The sequence below is a fragment of the Lepidochelys kempii genome, chromosome 1, assembly GCF_965140265.1.
Source record: "Lepidochelys kempii isolate rLepKem1 chromosome 1, rLepKem1.hap2, whole genome shotgun sequence".
Classification (NCBI taxonomy): Eukaryota; Metazoa; Chordata; order Testudines; family Cheloniidae; genus Lepidochelys; species Lepidochelys kempii.
Genome location: NC_133256.1, coordinates 345,800,000 through 345,812,690, shown reverse-complemented (window position 1 = coordinate 345,812,690; position 12,691 = coordinate 345,800,000). Strand labels below are relative to the sequence as shown.

General features: G+C 48.1%; 1 protein-coding gene across 8 annotated transcripts in view; it reads left to right on the top strand.

Moving 5' to 3' along the window:
• ANKRD16 (ankyrin repeat domain 16) overlaps positions 1–12,691 on the top strand; it is a 39,502-nt gene that overhangs the window by 3,817 nt on the left and 22,994 nt on the right. For all 8 annotated transcript variants that reach the window (XM_073328894.1, XM_073328895.1, XM_073328893.1 and 5 more), the window contains exons 3-5: positions 3,832–4,052; positions 8,888–8,930; positions 10,187–10,295. In XM_073328894.1, coding sequence (XP_073184995.1) covers positions 3,832–4,052; positions 8,888–8,930; positions 10,187–10,295 — 373 coding nt within the window. The remainder of the gene's footprint in view (positions 1–3,831; positions 4,053–8,887; positions 8,931–10,186; positions 10,296–12,691) is intronic.

Genomic DNA, 12,691 nt, shown 5'->3' with positions numbered 1-12,691 from the left:
AACAAGGCTAGACCAAGTTCTTCAGTTTGTATCGTGAGGAACAATACAGTACTGCCAGGAAGATGGAGCAGGTGATGTCTTTTCCATCTCTAACTTGTGTGGTTCTTTACCTATCACTGGACACCACATGCAGCATGGGGTATGGAAATCAGTGGAGAACTTTCTAGAGTTTACTTTAAGGGATTTGTTTCCCTCCCACCCTTTTGTAATACATTATGATTTATTATGCACCCATTCTTGGCCTGTATTTAGTCAAAAGTTACGTACTTCAATCAAGCCGATGTCCCGTTATCGTCCCTTAAACTGGCATGTAGGCTGACAAAATCAAGCCAGGGAAGGAGCAGTTAAGGGTGACTGTGTGGCAGCAGCCCAGCCAGCCAAGTGGCAGTTTTCTGCTGCAAATTGCGTGCAATCTGCAGTAACCAACCTTCCGTGGAAGGCGCTGGGTAATGCAATGGTCTTGTCAGGACTAAGGCACAGACCGTATATGAGTATGCAGCATGCCCTCTGAGATACCAGACTGCTTGTAGCAGCTGTTTTAAAAAAAAGACACTATGTGTCGCTCCCTCATGGCATCAAAGAGGAGGTGAGATTGTAAAACGAAAGAGAAACATTCTAAGGGCGAAGGGAGAGAGACAACCTCGGGGGTGTCTCTGCCCTAGATTGAATTGAAGAAATCTCCCAAGAATCAGTAGGCTATAATCCCATCCTGGGAATAAAAGGGAGAGGATTTAGTGGAGTGTTGTTGAGACTTGTCAGTTCTTCATTATGTTAGTGTTTCTATGGGCCAGCTAGACTGAATTTAACACCTCATTGCGTTGAATGTGGTGCTGGCTGGTAGGCTTGGCACCTTTGTTGCTGCTGTTTGTCTAGAGACACGTTCGTGCAGCAGAGGATTAGTTTAGGTTGTAAACTACTTGGAGACAGGGACAGTCTCTTCTGATCTGCTTGGAGTACACGAGAATGCTCAGAAAGTACCCACTGCAAGCACTGCCGGGTTTACAATGGTGCCCCTGGCACCATTGTGGCCAGGCCCATGCTCAGAAGGGGCCTGGGCCTGCTCCGCTTGCACTGCGCCCCGAGACCCCGCTGGCTCCGCCGCCCACCACTTGCTCCCCTCAGCCTGCCCGCTGGCCGGCCGAGGGCTCCTCTCCATCCCTGTCCCCACCCCCCTGCTTCTCTCTGTCCCCTGGCTGGCCTCCAGTGCATCTCTGGCTCCGGGCAGTCTCTGCTTCCCACTACCTTTGGGGCCCTGCCTGTCTCCCCAGAGCTGAGCCGCCTAGGACTGGTGCAGAAGCCTGGTCTCAGCCGGTGCGGGGGACAACAGTGGGGGGAATGGGGGTTTGGCTGGGCCTCTCCAGGCCCTGGCTCAGCTGATCGCTCCACTCGCAAGGGGCTAGAGCGATTCGCTGCCCCGGGACCAGCCCTGGCTGCGCTGCCAGCTCAGCCTGGCAGACAGTTGCCTCCCAGCAGGGCCGGTGAGGCCAGGAGGCAGGGCGTGGGGGAGCAGGTCTCTTAGGGGTCTGGGGGGGTGCTGGGCTGTGAGGGGGCAGGGAAGATGTGTGTGTTGGGGCACTAGGGAACGGGGGTTCTACAGGGGGTGCTGGGTGGTTGTGGGCAGGGGGGCACTGGGCAGGGTGGTGTTGTGCAGGGCGCTGTGCGTTTGTGGAGGGGTCGGGCAGGAGGGGTGCTGGACATAGTGGGTCCAGGGGGGCTCTGGCCATAGGGAGTTGGGGAGTGTTGGTTGGGGGGGCTGTGTGGCGCAGCATAGGCCCGCCCCCTGAGGGGAAGGGGCATGCTGGCAGCACAGGACCAGGTGGGCCACTGTGCATCTGGCAACTGCCGGTTTGTAAACAGTGCCCTCGCACTGGGTTGGGCGGAGTGGGGCCGCTGCTGCCATGCCATGCCCCATTGCCCCTGGCTGGCCTTGCTCTGGGGACTGACCTCCCTGCGCCATGCTGCATTGCCTCCGTGGGGGCCCACAAATATGTTTGGTGCTGGGCCCACAAAAGATTAATCTGGCCCTGACTGCAAGGGTGAAAGAAATACTAGGAGACTGTAAATGTAGGTCCTGACCCTGTAATCACTAGTCACGCTTGTATGTGAATAGTGCCATTGAAGTCAATGGGATTACTCACATGTGTAAAGTTAAGCATGTGCATAAGTGACTGCAAGAATCAGATGTGAGTCAGGTGGTGCCCAAATCAGTGTCCTGATACTCAAATGTGGACTGTGGCACTGGGGTGAAGCCTCAGCTGATCAAATGTAGTTTATTGCAGTTAAATTAAAAAGGGGGCAATACCATCAAATCAAATATTATTACACTTGTATGCGCTTATTTTACCTACATATAAAAGGAGGGTCTTGCGGTTAGGATGTCAGACTGGGTGTCAAGCTATGTGGGTTCTGTTCTTGATTCTGCCACTGACTTGCTATGGGCTTCAGCAAGTGACACTGTATCACAGTTACCCCATCTGTAAAATGAGAATGAGAATTCTTTACTTCTCTGCTGGACATAAGTGTGGTTGTTAATGCTTATGAGAGACACTGAGATTCTCAGATGGAGGGGTCACTATATTAAGTACAGGTACTCATTACTTTTATTATATAGACCAATTGGGGTGGTCCTCAAGGCCTTAGGAAGATGCCAGTGCAATCCACAGTCTTATCAAGTTTTCACACCACAATGTAGTGAGGACAGTCTTTAATGATAAAAAAAAAAGTATGAAGAATCACACTTGTGCTGATTGCCCCGCATGAGTATCTCACTGTGAGGCTAGTGCATATTGCCTTGGAAGAGGGGTTTGTCCAATTTGTGATTTGTTATCTACAGTCACACCTATTGATGCTGATGAAGGGAATGGGACAGTAGGGGGTAAAAAGTACTGATCTGACCAGCTGCAGCTACAACAGAAAATCTCAAACTGCCTTTGTTTTCTCTCTTATTTTAGTGGGAAACAAGAGCATGTTGGTATGCCAGTGTGCCCATAAAATTGATTGGTTCCTTGTGATGAGAAGATTTTCCAGTGTCAGCCCTTTGGCTCTTTCTCCAGTTATTCTGCTGTAGCAATGTTTCAACTGGTTGAAACTCCCTTGGGCCCAAGTGGCACAGCCAGACAGGGTGCTCAGTGAACAAACTAACTGTGAGAAAATGGTGCTCTAGAATCTGTCATGAGTTCATATGCTGCACCTGTCCAGGCATGCTGATGATCAGCCAGACCATCCACATGTAGCATTGGGGATAGAATCTTGGACTTTGATTTCAAAAGCACCTTGATCACTTGAACTAAAGGAGATCTCCCCTAGATTGTAGTGGCTTTAGTAGATCATCTATCCTGTCGTTAGGCCGGCTGCAAGAGGTTAAGATGATAACACCGCGTTCACTAGGTCCATAGTCCTAGTCCACACTGGCTGGCCAAACTGTCATAGAATCACAGGCCAGAAGGAAACACTAGATCAGCCAGTCTGACCTGCTGTATGTCACAGGCCACCAACACCATCCAGCATCCTCAAACTAAACCCAACAACCAAAATATTGCAGCCCACAAGAGACTAGACTGTTTCGTGCCATAGGCAGAGAACAGGAGGGACCTGCTGGAGGTCCCTGCAAATGCCAGGGAAATGATTAAATGAGGTATACCCAGATAATCCTGGCAAGTGACCTGCACCCACACACTGTGCTAGAACCCTCTTTGGCCACAACCAACCTTAAATCTTGGTTCAGACTCAGTTGTTACAGCAGTGGAGTCTGGATCTTAATGGGCTGGCTGTGGAGCAGTTGGTGGTATAATGAGGATGCATTGTGTTTTTATTCTCCCTTCTCTTTTCAAGGACTCCTCTCATGATGGCTTGCACCAGGAAGAACGTGGAGGTGATTAAAGATCTCATTGAGCATGGAGCAAACCCATTGTTAAAGAACAAAGATGGCTGGAATTGCTTCCATATAGCAAGTCGAGAGGGTGATCCACAAATCATCCAGTACTTGCTTACTGTATCTCCAAGCAGCTGGAACACAGAAAGCAAAATAAAGAGAACTCCTCTGCACACGGCAGGTATGGACCCTACTTCTAATGGCCTCAGAAGAGTTTGTGTCATTCAGGGATTAGAAGAGCATAAGGCTATAATTTTTATCACTTGCAGTTGATAAAACGGCAAGTTTTGATCTGTGCCTGTGTGAAGGGTGATAATGTATTCCTTCTAGGGGTATGAATAATCAGTGCTGGATGTTGGAGCTGTTACTAGACTGGGAGCATACCTGGATTAGCATGCAGGCCTGATTCTCCACTGCCTTGCATGTTATATAGTCCTTTTACACCTGTGCAAATTGTATCTTATATTCTAATAACATTAATCATGTGCATGGTAGGGAGTGGGGGCTAGTGATCAGATCCTCATTCCCTCACTCACTGTCCCTTAACAGCTTGGTGCCTCAGTTTAACAATCTGTGAGTGGGAATAATACTTACCAGGCCTCACATGAGTACTTTCAGGATGGATTAACTAAATGCCCCAAAATTTTACTAATGCAGAGTTAAGGTTGCCTGGCTGTGTCTTGTGCCCTTCCAGAACGTTGAGTTCAGCTACGCCCAAACCTCTGAAAATCAAAAAATGAACATTTAAGATTCACGTCACCCCCACAACAAAACCTTAATTCTGCCCCTCTGGAGCTGGCAATATCCCTTGGGAATGGGTCAGTAAGGATGATGCAAAACTTAACAAACAGCGAAGGGAAATGGTGGATTCTCCATCTCTTGGAGTCTTCAAGTCAAGCCTTTCTGGAAGCTGCTAGAATCAAACACAAGGTATTAGGTGCAACAACCAGTAACTGTATCCAATTCTCTGACCTATGTTATATAGGAGATAAGACTAGTTAATAGTCCCTCTGGCCTTAAAATGTATGAGTCTAGAATAAGTAGATATGAGGAAGGATTAGGAGAATGTGCCATTGTTGTGTTGTGTTCCATAGATTTGAATTCCAGCATTTAATGTGTAAGTGCTGGAGCTCCATTCACTGTGTGGGGTGTAAGCGTACAGAATGGTAGAGGGACCAGTTAGAACAGCTCAGCAGAGCTGTGACTGCAATGTGAGAAAAGGCAATGTGTACCTTCCGGTATCAAGCATAGCTTATTTCAGTGCTGAGCTCTGTCGTCTGTGTCCGTAGCAGTGCAGGGGTATTCTTGCCGTGGGGACTGTCAGCAGTGTGGTGGTCTCTGGGGCTTAGTGAGGGGCGCGTGAAGGCCATGTATCAGAAGGAATCCTCAAGGCAAGGGTGAAGGGATGGTAACATTTATCAAGGCTAGAGTGGTTTGTGGGGAGTGGGCTCAATGTTTGAGTGTAGGCCCAGGTGTAGTGTAGGTAGCTCCAGTTTGCGACACCTGATCTAAACCTGAGTTTTGCTTTAGCGAAGAGAAAGTGTTAGACTTTGTTCAACAGTGCTCACGTGCTCTGTTCTCAGAGTGTTCTGCAGAATGCTGGTGTGTACTCTGGGTGTACTGGATCATCACTCAAAGAGGGCAGAGAGAGCTAAGGTTGCTTTGCGGGGGTGGCATCCACCTTCTGTACTTCCCGGATTTCTGAAGTTTATTTGCTTTACTTTAACTCTTGGTTTCCTGGCTTTCAGAGGTTTGAATGCAGCTGAACTAAATATTCCTGAAGCCCATGAGGCACCACTGGGTGTCCATAACTCTGCTCCTTGCCACTCCATGCCCCTGGTAAGCTTGGAGGGGGCATGGGGAGGTGGGAAGATGGTGTGGCTGTCAAAAGTCCACATACCAGCTGCAGGCAGGAGAGCGGGGCAGGAGAATGGAAATGCAGATCTGGGCCTGGTGTATGGGGAATGAGCTCTCATGTCCTTCTGCAGCATAACAGACTCAGGTGTGAAATGGCTCATTCATCTCAGTGAGATGTTGTCAGCTGAATGAGACCACCCCATAGGAGATGAATTCAGCCTGTTACAATAGCTCCTTACCCGAGTCTCAGCAATGTGTTTGAGGCATGCTTTGAGCCCGCCTGTTCTCAGTTCCCAACCACAATCTTAGTGCTGTGTGTAGTGCCATGTAGAGTACACCTGTTCTCAGCTTTGCATGCCAGTTTCTGCATTATGTGCCTGTTCCATGCACCGAACATGCTTGTTCCCAGCTCCCCATCCCAGTCTCAGCACTGTGGGGACTTGTTTTGAATGGAGGACAGAAACAGAGTGTGTGGATGTGGGGAAGTTGGGGAGGGGGTGGAGCTGAAGGCCCCACATCCCCTATTGTATAGCTCTGGCCCCTCCTCCTTTCCTCCCTACACTCCCCTGCACTGCTCTGACCTCCCTTTACCCCTAGAAGTAGCAGTGCTGGGGGAAGGGTGAGCCTCCAGCCCCTTCCCCGCTGCTGGAGGCAGCATGGGAAACGGGATGCTCTGCCCCCTCTAGATCTCAGCTCACATTGGGGGGCAGAGAGAGCGGCTCCGTGCTCCCCTGCCCCCCCCCCAAAGTAGCAGGGCCCTGTAGATGCTGGTTCACACATGGGGGTGCCCAGCTCTCCCCGGGGCTGGGGGATTGCTGCTGCCGCAAGCCCCCCTCCCATTTGTGTGAGGTGCATTCCCATTTGGCACCCAGCTGTCGCCCTGAGAGATGTGGGTGTGAATGGGAGACATCTCCTACCTACCCCTCCACCACCCTGCTCAGCAAGGACAAGAGTAATGCCTAGATACCCAAATTAGCGATCAGGGCTCTATTACGCTGGGCCCTCAAGACACACGTAACAAAAAGATAGTCACTGCCCCAAAGAGTTTGCAGTCTGAGTATAAGACAAGACAATGGGTGGGTACAACAAAAGACGGGGAATTCATTGTGACTGATCAGTGCTATAAACCATGACCACAACACACCAGCTACATTGTTCGACTGTTGCTATTACAGTGTTGCCAACTTCCACAATTTTATCATGACCCTAGTGATTTTAGGGGTGAAAACACGGCAAAAGGCACCAACTCGTGAATTATTCAAAATGTCCGCCATCTCCTATAATTGTCAGTGGGGCTGAGCTTTGAAGCCAGCAAGACGGCCACTATTTCCCTACAGTCTATCTGCCTGTGGAACGAGGCTACCCTTAATAAAGATGGCTGCCACCTCCCTCTGTTTGCAATGAGAGAGAAGCCGTGTCCACAGGCAGAACGGCCCAGAGGGCTGGATAGAACACAGGGACTGTGAGGCGCAGCAGAGACACTGTGAAGGGTGGGCGAGGAGAACGATGGGTAGCAGGGGGCAGATTTAGGGGTTGCAGATGAATGGGATGCAGGGGAAGGCTGAGAAGGGAGTTGCAGAGAAGTGGTGAGGGGCAGGAGGAAGGCTGCAGGGAGTGCAGAGGAGTGGGAGGAGCAAAGGAGTATGGGGGGCAGAAGGGAGGCTGAGGGGGGTGGAGAGAACAGTGATGGGGCAGGAGATGGAGGGGATTTAGTGGCAGCTCCCCAGCTTGGGGATGATGATGGAGATGGAGAAGGGGAGTCCTGTTCTAGCAGCCAGGGGAAGGCAGCGTTGCCACCTCTCACAAACTGATCATGTCACAGGATTTTGGTGCCTGCAGGAGAGACTGTTGCAGTGACATGAGAAACTCCACCGATCTCATGATTTTCAGGGCTGGGCACGGGGGCAGAGCTCTGTGAAGAGGCCTTGGGGCTAAGGACACAGATGTGCCCTGCCACTGAGCCTTGCGTTCACATATGGCCCTACAGCAGAGATAGAGTCCTAGGGCAGCTGGAGGCTGGGAGAGGGGAAGTCAGGGAAGTAACGCTGCTGGGTCTCAGGTGGAGAAGTCCCAAGCTAGCGGGAGGCAGAGAAGTGCTGTTGCTGTACCTGGACAGAAGACAGTAATAGGAAATGGGATGACAGTTCCCCTGTCCTAGGGATGAGGCAGAAGTCTCCATCTGAGCAGCCAGGGAGAGGCATGCATTTTTGGGAGCGTTAGAGGTTGACTTTTCAGCCCAAAATTGTCACACACGTGGTGGCAAAGGAATTGAGGGGAGTTACAAAGTTAAAAGACAGACTAAAAATCTCATGATTTTTTCAATTTTGTGATTTTTGGGGGTCTGCCCATGATTGTTTGATCTCTTGAGGTTGGCAATGCTGCTGTTAAAGCTCAGACTATCACTTGTGTGCAACATATGCTGAGAGCTCTTCTTCAGCTGCAGTTCTGTGGTTGGCTGTGGGGACCAGAACATTTACTGTGTTGTCCTCCTTATTCAAAATGAGTAAATAACCTGATATTAGCAGCTGTGAGTTTGGTTTTATTATATGAAGGCGGCCTACAAAGGAAGAAAATAGGGTTCGTTTTCCATTTTGCTGCAGTATCATGGATTAAGAAGGCCAGAGAGGATTTTACATTTGCAATTCAGATCCTTTTGACCCTGGGATTTTCCCCCAGGAGACTTGATGACTGGAGATGTGCTAAGTGCATGTTCTTAGCATCTCTGTTCTCAGCTCCCAATGGTCAGTGTGTTGTACTGTGCTATGCACCAAACATGTCCAGCTGAATTATCAAGGAAGCAAAACCTGAGCAATTGAGAGTGGAAGGGAATATTTTTCAGACTGTTTTAAAACTCTTTGTTCTGTACACTCGCGCGCTCTCTCTCTCTCTCTCTCTTCAGTTCAGGGCAAACAGAGCTTCCACTTCACTTCTCTCTCCTGTTTTGTGTGGAGAGTCCTTGGAGGACATAGAGACGGTTGGATATTCCTGATAAGTCTAGTGTAAAAATAACAAGCAGCAAAAGGTTTCAATTAAAAATCTTTCAGGGCTTCTTTATACATCACAAATAAGCCCAAAGGGGGACAGACCCACTTATTTTTCCTTTGTAGGTGGCAGGAAACATGAAAACATAAATTACCATCCACTTCCTCTCTCTCGCAGCAATGCACGGCTGTTTTGACGTAGTGAAAGCACTTCTTGAGCGGTAAGTAGGCTTCCTGACCCAATTTTTTTGTGAAATTTAACCACCCACACACACCCACTCTTTCTCCCTTCCCTCCTCCCAGCCCATTCCCCCCTTTCATTTACAGCACATGGCCTGCTTGACTAAACAGACACCGAGAACATTGATGCCATTGAGAAATCCCAGCTGCACAATTGTGAGCCTGAGAACCTATCAATTTCCTCTCACTTTTCACAGCTGATTATGGTGATTTCAGATGTATTTACTCCCTGGATTGCCTCAGAATTCACTGTGACATAGAATTACATAACCAGCCTGGGTCCTTACAACAAGGAGAGAACCATCTGGGCCTAGTTTATCCCTGCTGTAATTCCTCTGGGCTTGACTGAGCCCAGCTACTGCATTTGCCTGCACCAGGGAGACCCACTGTGCCACGATACAGGGGTTCACCCTGAGATGAGGGCACCACCTTCTTTCTTGCTTTCTAGCTGTATTTTCTGCCTGAGGCTCCAGAGTCCTGGCATTGGAGAGTCTTCTGGGAAACTGCATTGAATCATTCTGGCCACACTTCCTTCCTAACCAGTGTTGAAGCTGCACTTGGAAGAAGGGAGGCTCTAGCCATCTCCATCCACACCCTCCCCAATATCAGACTTCACACCCCTCCCAGCCCCACTAAACTCTGGTTTACAATTGGCATGGGGTGGATTTGATCCACTGTGTTGTCACTGAGCCAGATTCTCAGTTTTGACTCAGTCTTTACTCAGGTTGAATTCCCATTCGTTCTAATGAGATTTCTGCCTGAGTCCCGTCCTTGGGATTTGGCTCACAATAATAATAATGTATGTAGTGCCGTGTTTGTACACTGTACAATAAGGATGCAATTAATTGCTGTGCCAACCCAGGGCCTGTGCGCCACTTATCTCCCACACAAGTTCTATTCGGAGACTGTAAGTGTGATGTAAGTGGCGTATAGACCTTCTGCCCCTCTTATGCATGGGGGAGAAATTCACCCTGCAGGAATTGAGCCAAGCAAATCACAGCTCTCTGCCCCAAAGAGATCAGGGTCACTCTAAAGGCACATGCCAACACCCAATACGATACAACACAGGACAAAGAGAGAGGGGCATGTGATCATTTTAGCTGGAATGCCTCACGTACATGTCTAAAGCCTTCTGGACAAATACAATGAGACAGTCCAGCTACTATGACCTGCTCCAACAACACAAAGCAGCCCTGAGTGCACCAGTTTCAAGCATGTGTTTTATGATCTTTCCAAGGTGCCCATATGAACCTGACAGCAGGGACAAATGCGGAGTGACTCCCTTTATGGACGCGATACAGAATGGTCACATTGACATAGCCCAGCTACTTCTAGAAAAGCATAAGGTATGGTGTCAAGAGACCCACGCTGCCTTTTCTACAGGTTCCGGTTACAAAACGCCACCCTCCAAAGAGAACGATGTTAGCTCTTGTACTTGAATGGGGCCATATCTGGAGGACTTTACTCAGGCAAACTCCCCCTGAAGCTAATGGAAGGACTGAGTAAAAAGTGAGTGGTGTGGCTGATGGTGGTGATTCCACTGGAGACCAGAATGTGTGCCCATGACTCCCACTGATGAGCTGTTACCAAGTTATCATTGGCTCAGGGGGCTACTCATGAGCAGCAAGAAGGCCTTCACAGTCTGACCCTAATGATCAATACTTAGGCCCAGATTCCCCAAGGTATGTAAGCACCTAAAGACCAGTGATTTCAATGGAAGCTAGGTGCCTAAGTACCTTTGTGAATCTGGGCCTTAGAGCTTTACCTCTTCGGAATCATAGAATATCAGGGTTGGAAGGGACCTCAGGAGGTCATCTAGTCCAACCCCCTGCTCAAAGCAGGGCCAATCCCCAATTTTTGCCCCAGATCCCTAAATGGCCTGTTCAAGGATTGAACTCACAACCCTGGGTTTAGCAGGCTAATGCTCAAACCACTGAGCTATCCACCTGCCCCATAATGATTTGTATAAATACTAGCTAGGTAACAGATCATCACTAACACTCCTGTGACATAGGGATGCAAGTCTCATCCCCATTTTACAGATGGGGAAACTGAGGCACAGGGTGGGTAAAGTGACTTACTTGCCCACAGCTACAGAAGGAGCTGGTGTCAAAGCTGAGATTAAAACCCGGGCATTTCTGGCTCTCTAGCCTATGCTTAAACCATACTTGCAGAGTTTCTTCTGGCAGTAGATTTACAAGGACCAGTAGATTTCCTGCTGTGGTTGTGTTGGAAGTGAACTTTCTCTGTCTATAACAGATGTAGCTCCCAGTATTTTTTCCTAGTGACCTCTGATTTCCTTCTAAAAGGCTCAAAGGGCTGTTGTTAGATCCAGTTGTATATTCAAAATAACAAACACTTCATTACTTATGTACTGTTGTCAACTTGGACTATGAAACCCTCAAAGTATTAAAAAAATCTAATTTATTTCTCACTGTTTGTGAAGTTGGTTTACATTTGCATTTCTCACCGCATGGACAATGGGAAGAGACGGTTCATTTCCTAGACAGTTTCATTTCTGGTCCTCATGCACTAGCTTGGTGTTGCAATGTTTGGATGGCAAATGCTAAACAGGCAGTACTGCCAACTTCAGGTTTTCAAAAATCAAGCATCAGCCCCTCAAAATCACGAAATTGGCTTAAGAATCATCAGATTTTTTTTTAAAAAATTGTCAGAAATTAGGGTTTGTGGCTGAGCCTGGGACCAGCTGACTCTGCCTCCCTAGTGAGCAACAGAGGACTCTCAGTCGAAGCACAGGTGGCTTGCAGCAGAATCACTTGATTAGCCAGACAGCCTAATTGGCTGGAGGAACCAACAGATGTGCTCTTAAGCCCAGCAGCATCGTTCGGCCAATGCTGCTCAGCACGTATGCCTGCAAGCTGTGATCGCTCCTCTGCCAGCCCTGCTCTAGTCCTTGACTCTGACTTCTGGTTCTTGACCGCCACTGCTCGCAACACTAGGCCTAACCACACACGTCCTGGTCCGTGACAGTATTAATGCATTTTACATTCTTTTTATTTGCCTTCTGGTCTTCAAAATTTTCTGTGCTAGCCATCAAAGCTAAAAACATACTTGTGTTTTAAATGAAAGCTGTTCACATGACTCCAGAAGCTGGGGTTTTAAGAAAAATATTAAATATAGGCACAAGACTTACTATAAAATTGTGAGACCTGGCAGCACTTAAAAGGGGAATGTTTGCTTGTCTTAAACTCTTTCAACTGAAATTTAATTAAAAGAAATAATGGAACTGTATGATTATGATTAAGTATAACACACATTATGATAGTGCCTGAAGGCCCTCATGAGAATTGGGGCTGTACAAACACATTTGCAAATCCAAATTTGACCTGATAGCGTCCCTTTACATGTTGGGACTAGATTCCTTTGATTTACTAGATGTTAATATCTAGCATACTGTGAAATGATGACCTTGTTGTAACTAGACTACTGTGTTGCATGCATTTGGAAAGACAATGGTTTTATAAAGGTGTAGCTTCACTGATGTCAATAAAGTTTCTCCTGATTTACACCAGTGGAAAGGAAAGGAGAACTGGGCCCAGAAGCCTTTGCTAATCATTTCCAAAGCTTGGTAAATGAGCTGATGCAAATGTACACACACACAGGTTTTATCCCAGCATTACATAATCCTGCTGGAGTAAGGTGAATAATTTTTTTGATGGATGAGTAAAATATCATGTGTTTTCATTATTGTCATTGTCATGGCAATGGCCGGACCCATTGT